Source organism: Oncorhynchus clarkii, chromosome 7 (assembly GCF_045791955.1).
Source record: "Oncorhynchus clarkii lewisi isolate Uvic-CL-2024 chromosome 7, UVic_Ocla_1.0, whole genome shotgun sequence".
Lineage (NCBI taxonomy): Eukaryota > Metazoa > Chordata > Actinopteri > Salmoniformes > Salmonidae > Oncorhynchus > Oncorhynchus clarkii.
The window spans coordinates 42,238,825-42,256,749 of record NC_092153.1 but is presented as its reverse complement, the minus strand read 5'-3'; the positions used below and the strand labels follow the sequence as shown (position 1 = coordinate 42,256,749).

General features: G+C 38.1%; 4 protein-coding genes across 4 annotated transcripts; 2 read left to right on the top strand and 2 right to left on the bottom strand.

The window, feature by feature from the left end:
- Positions 1-1,119: 1,119 nt before the first annotated feature.
- On the bottom strand, positions 1,120-1,788 carry LOC139414255 (transcription factor HES-5-like). The gene is made up of 2 exons (XM_071162156.1): positions 1,666-1,788; positions 1,120-1,545 (listed from the first exon to the last, which is right to left on the bottom strand). The coding sequence occupies exons 1-2, from the start codon at positions 1,786-1,788 to the stop codon at positions 1,120-1,122; spliced, it is 549 nt and encodes a 182-aa protein (XP_071018257.1).
- A 3,514-nt stretch (positions 1,789-5,302) lies between these two features.
- Positions 5,303-5,973, bottom strand: LOC139414254 (transcription factor HES-5-like). The gene is made up of 2 exons (XM_071162155.1): positions 5,851-5,973; positions 5,303-5,734 (listed from the first exon to the last, which is right to left on the bottom strand). The coding sequence occupies exons 1-2, from the start codon at positions 5,971-5,973 to the stop codon at positions 5,303-5,305; spliced, it is 555 nt and encodes a 184-aa protein (XP_071018256.1).
- Positions 5,974-12,300: 6,327 nt separating this feature from the next.
- LOC139414253 (transcription factor HES-5-like) lies at positions 12,301-12,981 on the top strand. Its single transcript, XM_071162154.1, has 2 exons — positions 12,301-12,423; positions 12,550-12,981. The coding sequence occupies exons 1-2, from the start codon at positions 12,301-12,303 to the stop codon at positions 12,979-12,981; spliced, it is 555 nt and encodes a 184-aa protein (XP_071018255.1).
- Positions 12,982-16,458: 3,477 nt separating this feature from the next.
- Positions 16,459-17,133, top strand: LOC139414252 (transcription factor HES-5-like). The gene is made up of 2 exons (XM_071162152.1): positions 16,459-16,581; positions 16,702-17,133. The coding sequence occupies exons 1-2, from the start codon at positions 16,459-16,461 to the stop codon at positions 17,131-17,133; spliced, it is 555 nt and encodes a 184-aa protein (XP_071018253.1).
- Positions 17,134-17,925: the final 792 nt, after the last annotated feature.

Here is a 17,925-nt window from a genome sequence, read left to right as displayed (position 1 = left end):
TTTTGAATGAAGCACCTAGAGATAAAAATGAATATATTGATTCAATTGAGTGTTGCATTCCAATGCAGTCAATATCATTCTGCATAGTCTTTGGTCATCATTGTTATTGCATTTGAATCAGCCACTTAATCTATGTGGAGTTTCATAAATCAGTAATGTAATAATGTAATGTTGTTGGAGGATTGTCTTTGTCAAGAAAAGAATGAAGCAACAGACAAAAAGTATTTCATTGGATGATTTGTGTATTTATTCAGACTGACTCACTGAGTCACATCATTGAATACCTTAATTTAAGGTAAATATTTCAAGAGAAATACAGTGATTAAACATCACAACAAGAACTTGAACAAATCTCCAAGATATGATACTCTATCAGAGTACAGGATACAAAGTTAATGTCTTTATAAAATACAAAATAATTGTTTCAAAAAAACAAGGGTTTTTCAATTAGACATTTCTTTCTCCCATTTGCAATAAACACATTATTCAAATAACATGATCGATAATTTCACAAATGAAGTTCAATCTTTAAACAAATCAAATATTGTTAATCACAGAGTGGTGATAGCAGGTATAATACCCAGTTTGGGTAAATAATCCTCACAGAGGAACATTGATGCTGTAGCTCAAGTTGATCAATATCAAATATATAACTGATACATGCTTCACAGAAGATGCTCAATACAATGTCAATATGACTATATCACTACACAAATGTAGTGGTACAAAATTACTCTTCATTTTCAGACCATAAAAACAGATTATTCAAATACAATCACACACAGATTGATGATATTGCATCCATTTTGGGTTAGAAGTTCTCATAGAGAACCATTAGTTATTGTTGATCATGAATATAAAAACAAGATTAATATAATCAACATGTTTCACAAAACATTAACCTTATTTAAATGATCGATTTGATCATTTTCTCAGAGAACGTTAACTTGTTCAGTACAACTTTAATTAAACGTCTTACAGCAAGACTTAAAAAACTCCTGCATAAGCAGAAGATGAAGAATATATTTTATTATACTCATTAATGTCCATGAAATTAATCTTAGACCAACATGGTCCATCCATTGTGTTTGTCTGAGTGGAGCTCCAATCTGTAGGTCTCTACCATGGCCTCCAGGGGGCGATGTTGACTGGACTCTTGTCTTTGCTGATGCTGTGCTGGGCTGGGGAGCTCAGCTGAGGACCGTCAATCCTGTTCTTATCAGAGGATGGCTGCAGGCTCTGGAAGTGTCGCAGCAGTCTTCTCTGGGACTGTGACTTCTGCTCATCTTTAGACAGGAAGTGAACAATCTCATGGACACACCTGGAGTAACCCTGATTGACAGGTGGTGAGCAGGAGGAGGAGCTCACTGGCTGGTTCTGTTGCTGTCGTCTCAGGAAGCAAACTGTCATCTCCAGGATGTCGGCTTTGTCCAGCTTAGAGTCGGACTGCTGGTTGAGGATCTCTGGAACCAGGAGAGACTTGAGCTGCTCAATGCTGTTGTTGATACGATCTCTGCGTAACTTCTCCACCACTGGCTTTCTTAGCTGCAAGAAGAGAAGAGGAATCATTAATAAGATTATTCTGGTGTATGACATTAATGAAACAGATTAACAATCAATCAATACAATAGAATAAATGTAATTTAATTTGAATCTTCAATTTACCTTGTTTGTCAGAGTCAGGTGCTCCTTAGGGTAGATCATAGTTGAAGTGATTGTAGGTACCATGGCTGGATCTCTGTGCTGTAGAGGTCTGTGTAGAGAGAATCTGATCTCTATTGGCTTCATCTCTCCTATATATTGTCCCAAATCTGCATATGAATGTGTGGGTCTTGGGCTTGTTGGAGTTTCTCACAGTCTGTAGCCAATGGGAGAGCTTGGGAGGACAGTGAGGAGTGTGGAGCTGCCACATGCTCAGTGTTCTTATTGCTGGGGGACAATGGTCACGTCTCAGGGGAACAGGTGGATGGGTGGGGTGATGGAGAGTGACTAACAGAGCGCTGTGTGAATCTGGGAAAGTGGTGACCCCTAGATCTGCTGCCTGATGTTGGCATCAATGACTCTAACAGAGCACACGCTCATCATTACAATTTACACGTGAGACTGACACAGATTCTCTAAGGAAAAGAACAGTGTTGTTAATCTCCACCTGTAAGAACATTGTTGAATGTAATATTCTGTATCCACGCTTCATCACTGACTTAGAAACATTTTATTCTCTCCATGGATATGACTTCTGAAATTAATGAAGGAGTACAATATGGTTTTACTACGCACATACCGGTAGTTACATTTAACAATATGATGATGTGTGACAATGTTTCACAATTTTAATTCCTGTTTAAATTCATACATATTTAAATTTTCAGTCAGTCAGAATGTTTGGGAATACATCATATTTTAGTCAACATTAACAGGTGAGTGGATAGATACCAGGATAATGTATACCTTGGTTTTTCAGTATTTTAGGGGTCATCAGTATCAATAGCAAGGATGCTCTTAACTCAGTATTAGTAGTTATAAGGTCAAGCATTCTGGAGTTCAAACGTAGCAGATGTGTCCTCTGTCTTGAGGCCACTGGTCAGTGTGAGTAGAGAGCTGATCTGAGTTTCCCACACTGAGTCCTGTGTGCTGTGATCAATGCATTACAAAAGCTGCTCAGTGGACCATTAGTGACGGCTATTGACTCTGTGTTGTACTAAAGACAGAGGCTGACATCACAGACCTTCTGGATTCTGGAGGGAAATATCATCACTGGCAAGATTATACTAACAGGACATACCTTTATAAATAAATATTCATCCTTTAACTTAATGGTATAAAACACATGATATTGAATACTCTGTTGAAAATGATTGTCTGTGATTTGTTTCATTATAAATCGACGAAGGATTAACTCTTGCATGCCTAATTGGATTTGATAGCTGTTCACTTTTTATCACACAGACAAATGAACTGTATGAATGCACTGAATAAAACTGTCCATCAACAAGATAGAAAAAGCCTATCATAACTTGGGTAAAAAAAATCAGAATTTGCTTTATTTAATAATTATTGTATTTCCCTCCTAAGAAAGAGTAAGAAATAACCCAATATACCCCTTCCCACCCATTCTATCCCCTGAACAATTGAAGTGTGCCTAATCACCATAGAGAATCACAGGTGCTGGTGGGACTGATGAGGACACTAAACTGTGACTCTGCTCTCCAGAGCTTTCCCACACTTTTCCCATTGAGAGAGCTTCCACTAAACAACACAACTGTGTCTTGTTAAATGCTAATTCATCTCTACACAAGCAGTTCCTATCAATCCCTTCGGGTGTGAAGCTCAATACACAAATATGTATCCTAAGCAACAGATAAAGATTCACTGTTACAGAGAATCAATTATCTGTTTATACAAAGAAATATAATGTTTTCAACCATGCCCCACATAGAAACAGAATAAAAACATCATTAATAACTGCATTAATTTTGAAGAAGGGGTAAGTACTGCCTAAAAGTGCTTTCAAAATGCAAAAAAAATATATCTTGAACTGTTTTTCTAAAACATATGTTTTAGCAGATTTCTAAATTCAAGACCCAAATAGTAAACATTAAATGTGGGATTATCAGAAATATATCCATTGATTTCCCATAGAGACACAGTCCCCCACTCTAACCTCTGACAGTCCTGTGTCGAGGTCCCAGTCTATTGTCCTGAAGGGGCCTTGTGAGTGAATTCTCCTCGGTTTCCCACATTCTCTCCATTCACTGCTTTCAATGGAGGAACAATAGAAGTGTGTCTTATTACACATCACATTAGCTATTGAGTTTGAGGGGCACAGCTGCTCTAAACATTTAAAGCATTAAGATGACAGTACTAGTTTTTGCCCAACACCTGGAATCACTGATATATTATGACTAAACTAAAATAATTGATCACATTCTGAAACACTGAAAATACATTTATTTAAAACAGGTGCATCAATTAAAAACATGAGTCATGTCTCCTAAGGAAGTCAGAATGATGATCACTTACATCTCTATAGTTCATTACACCGTTACTACAACAAGATATGATATGACTGTTGTGTTTTATATAAAAACAAATACTGTAAAATAATCAAGTTTGACTAGAAATGTCTCTTAACTTTGATATTACTCTGTAGATTTTGAATGAAGCACCTAGAGATAAAAATGAATATATTGATTCAATTGAGTGTTGCATTCCAATGCAGTCAATATCATTCTGCATAGTCTTGGGTCATCATTGTTACTGCATTTGAATCAGCCACTTAATCTATGTGGAGTTTCATAAATCAGTAATGTAATAATGTAATGTTGTTGGAGGATTGTCTTGGTCAAGAAAAGAATGAAGCAACAGACAAAAAATATTTCATTTGATGATTTGTGTATTTATTCAGACTGACTCAATGAGTCACATCATTGAATACCTTAATTTAAGGTAAATATTTCAAGAGAAATACAGTGATTAAACATCACAACAAGAACTTGAACAAATCTCCAAGATATGATACTCTATTAGAGTATAGGATACAAAGTTACTGTCTTTATGAAAGACAAAATAATTGTTCAAAATAATCGTGTTTTTCAAGTAGACATTATTTTAATCACATTTGCAATAAAATTATTATTCAAATAACATGATCGATAATTTCACAAAGAAGTTCGATCTTTAAACAAATCAAATATTGTTAATCACAGAGTGATGATAACAGCTATAATACCCAGTTTGGGTAAATAATCCTCACGGAGGAACATTGATGCTGTAGCTCAAGTTGATCAGTATCAAATATATAACTGATACATGCTTCACAGAAGATGCTCAATACAATGTCAATATGACTATATCACTACACAAATGTAGTGGTAAAAAATTACTCTAATTTCAGACCATAAAAACAGATTATTCAAATACAATCACACACAGATTGATGATATTGCATCCATTTTGGGTTAGAAGTTCTCATAGAGAACCATTCAAGTTATTGTTCATCATGAATATAAACACATGATCAATATAATCTACATGTTTCACAAAACATAAAGGTTATGATGATTTCAATTAACACTACAAAAATGTAGTTTTCATCGATCAGATTATTTTCTTGGAAAAATGTTTTAACTTCAGTTCAACTGAAATGAAATGTCTCAATCACAACAAGACTTTTAAAAACTCCTGCATAAGCAGAAAACAACGAATATATTTTATTATACTCATTAATGTCCATGAAATTAATCTTAGACCAACATGGTCCATCCATTGTGTTTGTCTGAGTGGAGCTCCAATCTGTAGGTCTCTACCAGGGCCTCCAGGGGGCGATGTTGACTGGACTCTTGTCTTTGCTGATGCTGTGCTGGGCTGGGGAGCTCAGCTGAGGACGGTCAATCTTCCTCTTGTTCTCATCAGAGGATGGCTGCAGGCTCTGGAAGTGGCTCAGCAGTCTTCTCTGGGACTGTGACTTCTGCTCACATTTAGAAAGGAAGTGAACAATCTCTTGGACACACCTGGAGTAACCCTGATTGACAGGTGCTGAGCAGGAAGAGGAGCTCACTGGCTGGTTCTGTTTCTGTCGTCTCAGGAAGCAAACTGTCATCTCCAGGATGTCGGCTTTGTCTAGCTTAGAGTCGGACTGCTGGTTGAGGATCTCTGGAACCAGGAGAGACTTGAGTTGCTCAATGCTGTTGTTGATACGATCTCTGCGTAACTTCTCCACCACTGGCTTTCTTATCTGCAAGAAGAGATGAGTCATCAAAACCTTGTTCTGTAATATGGCATTACTGAAGCAAATAAACAATCAATCAATACAATTGAATAAATGTCACTGAATTTGAATCTTCAATTTACCTTTTTTGTCAGAGTCAGGTGCTCCTTAGAGTAGATCATAGTTGAAGTGATTGTAGGTACCATAGCTGGATCTCTGTGCTGTAGAGGTCTGTGTAGAGAGAATCTGATCTCTATTGGCTTCATCTCTCCTATATATTGTCCCAAATCTGCATATGAATGTGTGGGTCTTGGGCTTGTTGGAGTTTCTCACAGTCTGTAGCCAATGGTAGAGCTTGGGAGAACAGTGAGGAGTGTGGAGCTGCCACATGCTCAGTGTTCTTATTGCTGGGGGACAATGGTCACGTCTCAGGGGACTAGGTGGAGGGGTGGGGGTGATAAAGAGTGACTGACAAAGCGCTGTGTGAATCTGGGAAAGTGGTGACCCCTAGATCTGCTGCCTGATGTTGGGATCAATGACACTGACAGAGCACACGCTCATCATCACAATTTACACTTGTGGGACTGACACAGATTCTCTACATGAGAATGTTGTAACACCTAATCCCTTCTGATGGTTGTATTGCAAAATAAAGTGTCAAATTTGACAGTAAAATATTTTGTAATTTTTTTTTTTATATAGATTTCTAGCTATAATCAACAGAGACTTTAAGAACATTGTCACCTTTGAAACCTAATATTGTATAGTATAAGTTAATAAGGTAACTGCCAAAATAAAGGAAACACCAACACAAAGTGTTTTAATAGTATGTTGGACCACCACGAGCCAGTACAGCTTCAATGCACCTTGACATAGATTCTACAAGTGTCTGGAACTCTATTGGAGCGACGCGACACAATTCTTTCACAATAAATTCCATCATTTGGTGTTTTGTTGATGGTGGTGGAAACGCTGTCTCAATCGCCGCTCCAGAATCTCCTGTAAGTGTTCAATTGGGTTGAGATCTGGTGACTGAGAGGCCCATGGCATTTGGTTTACATCGGTTTTATGCTCATCCAACCATTCAGTGACCAGTCGTGCCTTGTGGATGGGGGCATTGTCGTCCTATTTGGCCATAGTCATGGTAGCCAAAACAATGGCCTGCCCAGCATTTCTATACATGACGCTAAGCATGATGGGATGTTAATTGCCTAATTCATTCAGTTAACACACCTGTGTGGAAGCACCTGCTTTCGATATACTTTGCATCCCTCATTTACTCAAGTGTTTCCATTATCTTGGCAGTTACCTGTATGTTGCATTGCGATACTGCTCTTGTGTCTGTGTATTTGAAGATTTGGCAGACTACTGCCAGAGTAGAGTTCAAACGTAGCAGATGTGTCCTCTGTCTTGAGGCCACTGGTCAGTGTGAGTGGAGAGCTGATCTGAGTTTCCCACACTGAGTCCTGTGTGCTGTGATCAATGCATTACAAAAGCTGCTCAGTGGACCATTAGTGACAGCTATTGGCTCTGTGTTGTACTAAAGACAGAGGCTGACGTCACGGGCCATCTGGATTCTGGAGGGAAACTACCACTGGCTCCTTCCGTACTGTTGTATATATTGATTTCATTTTATTCAGATATTAAAATGTTTCAGACTACATTACTGAATATTTTTTTTCATCTTTTTTTTTGTGGACAATTTTATTGTTATTTGTTGTTATATTGATGTAAAGAATGAAGCTGCCAAAGACCTTAAACTGTGACTCCGCTCTCCAGAGCTTTCCCACACTTTGTCCATTGATGGAAATATCTTTAAACAATAGAAGTGTGCCTTGTTAAATGCTAATTCTTCTCTTCATACAACCAATTCCCCAAAGGTGCCTGGTGAGAAACTTGGTAGATAAATATGACTCCATTTCAGTATGACTCAACTGCAAGTGTGCTTAGGCACAAGAGTGAAACAACAGCCATGCGACAGCCATGATCAATTATCACCTAATTACTGATGCCTTTTTTAAATCAGGAAACCAATTAGTGCAATGTTGTGATTTATCAGAAGTTGAGCATGTTACTGACTTGACCTTTGCCCCGACAACATCTGTTTAATCTGATACACATCTTAAAAGAATAGTTGCATTGCAGTAAGTCAGGATATAACGGATATAATAGTTCTATTGCAGTAAGTCAGGATATAACGGATATAATAGTTCTATTGCAGTAAGTCAGGATATAACGGATATAATAGTTGCATTGCAGTAAGTCAGGATATAACGGATATAATAGTTCTATTGCAGTAAGTCAGGATATAACGGATATAATAGTTCTATTGCAGTAAGTCAGGATATAACGGATATAATAGTTGCATTGCAGTAAGTCAGGATATAACGGATATAATAGTTCTATTGCAGTAAGTCAGGATATAACGGATATAATAGTTCTATTGCAGTAAGTCAGGATATAACGGATATAATAGTTCTATTGCAGTAAGTCAGGATATAACGGATATAATAGTTCTATTGCAGTAAGTCAGGATATAACGGATATAATAGTTCTATTGCAGTAAGTCAGGATATAACGGATATAATAGTTCTATTGCAGTAAGTCAGGATATAACGGATATAATAGTTCTATTGCAGTAAGTCAGGATATAACGGATATAATAGTTCTATTGCAGTAAGTCAGGATATAACGGATATAATAGTTCTATTGCAGTAAGTCAGGATATAACGGATATAATAGTTCTATTGCAGTAAGTCAGGATATAACGGATATAATAGTTCTAGCCCTGTAACGTCGTTGGTGCTTGAACACATTCCGCTAACAATACAGCAAAAGGTTTTCTGTGGTTTTCTGAGCTGTCCAAGGTGTACAACGTTCTAAGTACAGCATTGTGTGTTCATTCCTGCACTATCTTAGTAAGTTATTCTCTTATGTTATGTCAGTTTTTTTTTAACACACCGGGCCTGGACTGTACACGTATTCACTTCCTGGTTTCTTACTTTCCATTTGATGCTTTCTTGTGCTATAAAATGTACCAAATGTTGGCTTGTTGACTGTCCAAGTTCACAAGCTACTGTAGAGGTATGAATGGCCCTTTAGTATAATATACTTTCCCGTTTTTCTGTCACTTCATGTCAGGAGCATAAAACGGAGAGAAGAAATCATTCCTACATGAGATATAACATACAGTATGTACCGTCATCCCTCTGGGGATTGCCAATGGAGAGATGTGTTTTGAAGACAACATGAAAAGACACGTGAAATATATGCTGAAAATGTTTATTTAGTCTTTGAATTAAACACTTTAGTTACATGTAAAAACACTTTAGGCACATTTGTGTATTAGGCACATTTATATGTGTGTGAAGCCATTCATTAGTAGTTGAAAACAAAATAAACAGTACGTTTTAAAATAACAATCATAACATTTCCTCTTAGTGTAAAGGCTAGCAGGGTTCAAATTCGACATTGACTCACATACCCTAAGAAAGTGGGATGCACCAATGGTCACATTGTCCATACTTCTACATTGTAACAAGAGTGCCCAGCACTCGCTAACTCAATCTCCGAGGACAAGTGTTTACAATCAGAGTAACCCGCTTTGCTTTCTTCCAGGTAGCAGAGATCACCAAACACATCCAAGGTTGACTTTCTCATAGAAAGGATAGAGCAGTACGACTGCTAATAACAATGCATGCAAATGCATTTCTAAATCATTTCGACAGAATTGAAATATACACAAACTAACCTTCACAAAATCACTGTAATTTTAGACAAAACCTATTTTGGACTTATTATTCATTTAACTATGTCTCTCTGTCAGTTGCGATCCAGTGTCGGCCAATCAGTTGCAGTCTATAGCAGCGCCTCAAGCGAATACATTAAGCCAACGCCACAGTAAATGTCAGCAGGGTCCTTGACCTCTGAACTGGAACCTCCACGTCCATGCATCTCTCCACTCATTGTTCAAAGCAGAGTGGTACAATGTCCTCCTCTGGAGTGGGGAAGAGACGCAGTATGTCCCTGGAATATTTGGAATAGCCCGTGGGTGACAGCAAGGCCTTCTTCGGAGTGAAAAGGGACACCGTTTTCTCCAGAATAGGAGAAATGGGAGATGTAGGGATCCCGTTCTGGAGGTGTTCTCCAATGACTATCTTCAGTTTCTCCACACCGCTGCTGCACTTCCTTTCCAGCAGAGAGAGTTTACACCTGAAAAACAACACAAGACAATCATGAACACCTCTTCTCGCTCACAGAGTTTGTATTCGTTTATTACTCTTTACGACCTGAAGCATTTCAATGTAATTCATCATGAGTTTACCTAATGTGCTGATCTTTCACGTTCGTGCTGTTCTGAAGCGCAATGTCCAAGTAGGCGGGCATTTTCAGATGTTTGGCCTTGAGTTTGCAGCTCGTCAATAAAGTGGAGATGTTGTTCTTGGTAGGTCTTGATGGGGGTCTAGAGTTTGTGTTCTGGTAGCTCCTCTGTTCTGCTCTGTTGCGGCTGGTCTTGGGTCAGCTGATGCTTGGAGAGTCTTCATTAGGGAGCTCTGCATCTCCATGTCGTATTTATGTGCCTCCTTCTGCGCTGTCTCACGCTCTGCAGCCAATCAGAGTGCTCCGATGGTGGGACAATGGTCAGTGGGAATAATAGCTGATTCCTCACAGGACAGGTGGGATGTTTTTTTTATTATTATGCCATATGCCAAAGAGGTCGGCCGCATTAGTCCCTGGGAACGTGTCTGTGCCCATGAGTACACAGACAAATCATGTTCCCATGTCAAGTTGTGATACGAATCAACAAAATGGAAATATGACACGTATGCTCGGATCACAAGTCTTTCTGCTCCTAGCCAACTATCATTGCAGTAGATTACAATGATATATGTGTGCACTATATCTCCGATATGGCCTTTTTACAGTAAGTTGGTCATGTCAAGAATCGAATAGATAACCTAGGCAATCTTATTTGTTGATATTAATTGGGAAATCTTTGGTCGCTGACGGTTGAGATACATAATCAACGTTCCTGTTATCCATAATATGGGGTCAATTTGTAAACTTAATCTTCAGAGTACATAGTACACACACATATACTTTTAAGAGTTTCTTTGGCAAAGATCTTGTCAAAATATTGTGCAATTCCTTAAAGTGTTTCCAAATGGAGTTATATGGGATCCAGATCATTTGGCTGTAGGCAATGGTGGGAAAAGTACCCAATTGTCATACTTGAGTAAAAGTAAAGATACCTTCATAGAAAATGACTCGAGTAAAAGTGAAAGTCACCCAGTAAAATACTACTTGCGTAAAAGTCTAAAAGTATTTGATTTGAAATATATTTAAGTATCAAAAGTCAATGTAATTAAAAAATATATACTTACGTATCAAAAGTAAAAGTAAAAGTATAAATCATTTTTTTAAATGTACAGATAGTCAGGGGGCACACTCCAAAACTCAGACATCATTTACAAAGGAAGCATTTGTGTTTAGTGAGTCAGTAGGGATGACCAGGGATGTTCTCCTGATTGATAAGTGTGTGAAATTTACAATTTTCCTGTCCTGTTAAGCATTCAAAATGTAACGAGTAGTTTTGGAGTCAGGGAAAATGTACGGAGTAAAAAGTACATTATTTTCTTTAGGAATGTAGTGAAGTAAACGTAAAAGTTGTCAAAAATATAAATAGTATATAAGTACAGATAACACCCCAAAACTACTTAAGTAGTACTTGAAAGTATTTTTACTTAAGTATTTACAGCACCGTAGGTACTAGATTGCCTTATAAACCAATCCCCTCCCTTGCTTGCTGTGCAAGGGCACAGCCAGTGGGGCTTTGTGAGAGCAGACACACTTCTATTGTGTGTCAGGGCTCAGCAGACGGCATGCAGAAGTGTGGGAAGCCGTGCGTCCCTTTGGCTCCCAGCTCCAGGAAAAGGAGGGCGTGTGACTGGGGCAAGCTCAGCGTTATGCAGGGAGCCAGCTGTGCTGTGGAGCTCAGAGGAGGGACGTTTGCTGCCTGGGGCTTCTATGAAACCTGAGCCTGTAGACAGACAGAAGATCATCATCGCCTCAGAGTTGCTGCACTTAGATGTAGTCACATTAGCTCGGAGGTAATCTGCTAGAGACAGATCGGTGTGAAATGACTCCAATCTGATTGATACTATTTCTCAAAGACTGTCAGCAAAAACTTGAACAAAAATGAAATACAATTTCAGTAGCCAACAAGCATTTTATATAATGTGCTGTATTCCGAAAACATTTTAGAGACTTGTCAGTCTCACACGTGTAAGTTGTAACAATGAGGAGTGTGCTCTGTCAGTGTCATTGATCCCAACAACAGGCTGCAGATCTAGGGGTCACCACTTTCCCAGATTCACACAGCACTCTGTCAGTCACTCTCCATCACCCCACCCCTCCACCTAGTCTCCTGAGACGTGACCATTGTCCCCCAGCAATAAGAACACTGAGCATGTGGAAGCTCCACACTCCCCGCTGTCCTCCCAAGCTCTCCCATTGGCTACAGACTGTGAGAAACTCCAACAAGCCCAAGACCCACACATTCATATGTAGATTTGGGACAATATATAGGAGAGATGAAGCCAGTAGAGATCAGATTCTCTCTACAAAGACCTCTACAGCACAGAGATCCAGCCATGGCACCTACAATCACTTCAACTATGATCTACTCTAAGGAGCACCTGACTCTGACAAACAAGGTAAACTTGTTCAAATTCAATTCAAATTCAATGAAATTAATTACATTTGATTGATTGTTAATCTGCTTCAATAATGTCATACACCAGAATAAGGTTATTAATGCCTCTCCTTGTCTCTTCTTGCAGCTAAGAAAGCCAGTGGTGGAGAAGTTACGCAGAGATCGTATCAACAACAGCATTGAGCAGCTCAAATCTCTCCTGGTTCCAGAGATCCTCAACCAGCAGTCCGACTCTAAGCTGGACAAAGCCGACATCCTGGAGATGACAGTTTGCTTCCTGAGACGACAGCAACAGAACCAGCCAGTGAGCTCCTCCTCCTGCTCAGCACCTGTCAATCAGGGTTACTCCAGGTGTGTCCAAGAGATTGTTCACTTCCTTTCTAAAGATGATCAGAAGTCACAGTCCCAGAGAAGACTGCTGCGACACTTCCAGAGCCTGCAGCCATCCTCTGATAAGAACAGGAGGGAGATTGACGGTCCTCAGCTGAGCTCCCCAGCCCAGCACAGCATCAGCAAAGACAAGAATCCAGTCAACATCGCCCCCTGGAGGCCGTGGTAGAGACCTACAGATTGGAGCTCCACTCAGACAAACACAACGGATGGACCATGTTGGTCTAAGATTAATTGAATGGACAGTAATGAGTATAATAAAATATATTCTTCATCTTCTGCTTATGCAGGAGTTTTTTAAGTCTTGCTGTGAGACGTTTAATTAAAGTTGTACTGAACAAGTTAACGTTCTCTGAGAAAATGATCAAATCGATCATTTAAATAACGTTAATGTTTTGTGAAACCTGTTGATTATATTAATCTTGTTTTTATATTAATGATCATCAATAACTTTAATGCTCCTCCATGAGAACTTTTCACCCACAATAGATATTATTTAATCAGTCTGTTTGTGATTATCTATGACTGATCTGTTTGAAGTTCAAAATATATAAGACAAAAACCTATTGCCTCTACATTTGTGTAGTGATATAGTCATATTGACATTGTATTGAGCATCTTCTGTGAAGCATGTATCAGTTATATATTTGATATTGATCAACTTGAGCTACAGCATCAATGTTCCTCCGTGAGGATTATTTACCCAAACTGGGTATTATACCTGCTATCATCACTCTGTGATTAACAATATTTGATGTGTTGTAACATCAACCTTTATTTGGGAAATTATCGATCATGTTATTTGAATAATGTGTTTATTGCAAATGGGAGAAAGAAATGTCTAATTGAAAAACCCTTGTTTATTTGAAACAATTATTTTGTATTTTATAAAGACATTAACTTTGTATCCTATACTCTGATAGAGTATCATATCTTGGAGATTTGTTCAAGTTCTTGTTGTGATGTTTAATCACTGTATTTCTCTTGAAATATTTACCTTAAATTAAGGTATTCAATGATGTGACTCATTGAGTCAGTCTGAATAAATACACAAATCATCAAATGAAATATTTTTTGTCTGTTGCTTCATTCTTTTCTTGACAAAGACAATCCTCCAACAACATTACATTATTACATTACTGATTTATGAAACTCCACATAGATTAAGTGGCTGATTCAAATACAATAACAATGATGACCAAAGACTATGCAGAATGATATTGACTGCATTGGAATGCAACACTCAATTGAATCAATATATTCATTTTTATCTCTAGGTGCTTCATTCAAAATCTACAGAGTAATATCAAAGTTAAGAGACATTTCTAGTCAAACTTGATTATTTTACTGTCATAGTTTTTATATAAAACATAACAGTCATATCATATCTTGTTGTAGTAAAGGTGTTATGAACTATAGAGATGTAAGTGATCATCATTCTGACTTCCTTAGGAGACATGACTCATGTTTTTTATTGATGCACCTGTTTTAAATAAATGTTCAGTGTTTCAGAATGTGATCAATTATTTTAGTTTAGTCATAATATATCAGTGATTCCAGGTGTTGGGCAAAAACTAGTACTGTCATCTTAATGCTTTAAATGTTTAGAGCAGCTGTGCCCCTCAAACTCAATAGCTAATGTGATGTGTAATAAGACACACTTCTATTGTTCCTCCATTGAAAGCAGTGAATGGAGAGAATGTGGGAAACCGAGGAGAATTCACTCACAAGGCCCCTTCAGGACAATAGACTGGGACCTCGACACAGGACTGTCAGAGGTTAGAGTGGGGGACTGTGTCTCTATGGGAAATCAATGGATATATTTCTGATAATCCCACATTTAATGTTTACTATTTGGGTCTTGAATTTAGAAATCTGCTAAAACATATGTTTCAAAAAAAAAGATCAAGATATCATTTTTTTTGCATTTTGAAAGCACTTTTAGGCAGTACTTGCCCCTTCTTCAAAATGAATGCAATTAATTATGTTTTTATGCTGTTTGTATGTGGGGCATGGTTGAAAACATGATATTTATTTGTGTAAACATACAATTACAGCTTGAATTGATTATCTGTTGCTTAAAATAAATATTTGTGTAAAGAGCTTCACCCCCCAAGGGATTGATAGGAACTGCTGGTGTAGAGATGAATTAGCATTTAACAAGGCACAGTTGTGTTGTTTAGTGGAAGCTCTCTCAATGGGAAAAGTGTGGGAAAGCTCTGGAGAGCAGAGTCACAGTTTAGTGTCCTCATCAGTCCCACCAGCACCTGTGATTCTCTATGGTGATTAGGCACACTTCTATTGTTCAGGGGATAGAATGGGTGGGAAGGGGTATATTGGGTTATTTCTTACTCTTTCTTAGGAGGGAAATACAATAATTATTAAATAAAGCAAATTCTGATTTTTTTTACCCAAGTTATGATAGGCTTTTTCTATCATGATGATGGACTTGGTTTTATTCAGTAAATGTATGTAGTTCAGTGATTTGTATGATAAACAATTAACAGCTTTCAATTCAAATTAGGCATACAAAAGTTAACCCTTTGTCGATTTATAATGAAACAAATCACAGACAATCATTTTCAACAGAGTATTCAATATCATGTGTTTTATACCATTAAGTTAAAGGATGAATATTTATTTATAAAGGTATGTCCTGTTAGTATAATCTTGCCAGTGCTGATATTTCCCTCCAGAATCCAGAAGGTCTGTGATGTCAGCCTCTGTCTTTAGTACAACACAGAGTCAATAGCCGTCACTAATGGTCCACTGAGCAGCTTTTGTAATGCATTGATCACAGCACACAGGACTCAGTGTGGGAAACTCAGATCAGCTCTCTACTCACACTGACCAGTGGCCTCAAGACAGAGGACACATCTGCTACGTTTGAACTCCAGAATGCTTGACCTTATAACTACTAATACTGAGTTAAGAGCATCCTTGCTATTGATACTGATGACCCCTAAAATACTGAAAAACCATTGTATACATGATCCTGGTATCTATCCACTCTCCTGTTCATGTTGTCTAAAATCTTATATATTCCTAAACATTCTGACTGACTGAAAATATAAATATGTATGAATTTAAACAGGAATTAAAATTGTGAAACATTGTCACACATCATCATATTTTTATATGTAAAAACCGGTATGTGCGAAGTAAAACCATATTGTAGTCCTTCATTAATTTCAGAAGTCATATCCATGGAGATAATAAAATGTTTCTAAGTCAGTGATGAAGCTTGGATACAGAATATTGCATTCAACAATGTTCTTACAGGTGGAGATTAATAACACTGTTCTTTTCCTTAGAGAATCTGTGTCAGTCTCACGCCTGTAAGTTGTAATGATGAGCGTGTGCTCTGTTAGTGTCATTGATGCCAACAACAGGCTGCAGATCTAGGGGTCACCACTTTCCCAGATTCACACAGCGCTCTGTTAGTCACTCTCCATCACCCCCACCCCTCCACCTGTTCCCCTGAGACGTGACCATTGTCCCCCAGCAATAAGATCACTGAGCATGTGGCAGCTCCACACTCCTCACTGTCCTCCCAAGCTCTCCCATTGGCTACAGATTGTGAGAAACTCCAACAAGCCCAAGACCCACACATTCATATGCAGATTTGGGACAATATATAGGAGAGATGAAGCTAGTAGAGATCAGATTCTCTCTACACAGACCTCTACAGCACAGAGATCCAGCCATGGTACCTACAATCACTTCAACTATGATCTACCCTAAGGAGCACCTGAGTCTGACAAACAAGGTAATTTGAAGATTCAAATTCAATTACATTTATTCTATTGTATTGATTGATTGTTAATCTGTTTCAATAATGTCATACACCAGAATAATCGTATTAATGATTCCTCTTCTCTTCTTGCAGCTAAGAAAGCCAGTGGTGGAGAAGTTACGCAGAGATCGTATCAACAACAGCATTGAGCAGCTCAAATCTCTCCTGGTTCCAGAGATCCTCAACCAGCAGTCCGACTCTAAGCTGGACAAAGCCGACATCCTGGAGATGACAGTTTGCTTCCTGAGACGACAGCAACAGAACCAGCCAGTGAGCTCCTCCTCCTGCTCAGCACCTGTCAATCAGGGTTACTCCAGGTGTGTCCAAGAGATTGTTCACTTCCTTTCTAAAGATGATCAGAAGTCACAGTCCCAGAGAAGACTGCTGCGACACTTCCAGAGCCTGCAGCCATCCTCTGATAAGAACAGGAGGGAGATTGACGGTCCTCAGCTGAGCACCCCAGCCCAGCACAGCATCAGAAAAGAGAAGAGTCCAGTCAACATCGCCCCCTGGAGGCCCTGGTAGAGACCTACAGATTGGAGCTCCACTCAGACAAACACAACGGATGGACCATGTTGGTCTAAGATTAATTGAATGGACAGTAATGAGTATAATAAAATATATTCTTCATCTTCTGCTTATGCAGGAGTTTTTTAAGTCTTGCTGTGAGACGTTTAATTAAAGTTGTACTGAACAAGTTAACATTCTCTGTTAAAATGATCAAATCGATCATTTAAATAACGTTAATGTTTTGTGAAACCTGTTGATTATATTAATCTTGTTTTTATATTAATGATCAACAATAACTTTAATGCTCCTCCATGAGAACTTTTCACCCACAATATATATTATTTAATCAGTCTGTTTGTGATTATCTATGACTGATCTGTTTGAAGTTCAAAATATATAAGACAAAAACCTATTGCCTCTACATTTATGTAGTGATATAGTCATATTGACATTGTATTGAGCATCTTCTGTGAAGCATGTATCAGTTATATATTTGATATTGATCAACTTGAGCTACAGCATCAATGTTCCTCCGTGAGGATTATTTACCCAAACTGGGTATTATACCTGCTATCATCACTCTGTGATTAACAATATTTGATTTGTTTAAAGATCGAACTTCATTTGTGAAATTAACGATCATGTTATTTGAATAATGTGTTTATTGCAAATGTGATTTAAAAAAAATGTTTAATTGAAAAACCCTTGTTTATTTGAAACAATTATTTTGTCTTTCATAAAGACAGTAACTTTGTATCCTATACTCTAATAGAGTATCATATCTTGGAGATTTGTTCAAGTTCTTGT

Bases quoted from the DNA above. Each gene is read 5' to 3' on its own strand.
- LOC139414254 (XM_071162155.1), bottom strand. From the start codon at position 5,973: ATGAAGCCAATAGAGATCAGATTCTCTCTACACAGACCTCTACAGCAC. The intron at 5,735-5,850 runs GTAAATTGAAGA...CTCTTCTTGCAG, and splicing joins ACCTGACTCTGACAAAAAAG to ATAAGAAAGCCAGTGGTGGA.
- LOC139414255 (XM_071162156.1), bottom strand. From the start codon at position 1,788: ATGAAGCCAATAGAGATCAGATTCTCTCTACACAGACCTCTACAGCAC. The intron at 1,546-1,665 runs GTAAATTGAAGA...CTCTTCTTGCAG, and splicing joins ACCTGACTCTGACAAACAAG to CTAAGAAAGCCAGTGGTGGA.
- LOC139414252 (XM_071162152.1), top strand. From the start codon at position 16,459: ATGAAGCTAGTAGAGATCAGATTCTCTCTACACAGACCTCTACAGCAC. The intron at 16,582-16,701 runs GTAATTTGAAGA...CTCTTCTTGCAG, and splicing joins ACCTGAGTCTGACAAACAAG to CTAAGAAAGCCAGTGGTGGA.
- LOC139414253 (XM_071162154.1), top strand. From the start codon at position 12,301: ATGAAGCCAGTAGAGATCAGATTCTCTCTACAAAGACCTCTACAGCAC. The intron at 12,424-12,549 runs GTAAACTTGTTC...CTCTTCTTGCAG, and splicing joins ACCTGACTCTGACAAACAAG to CTAAGAAAGCCAGTGGTGGA.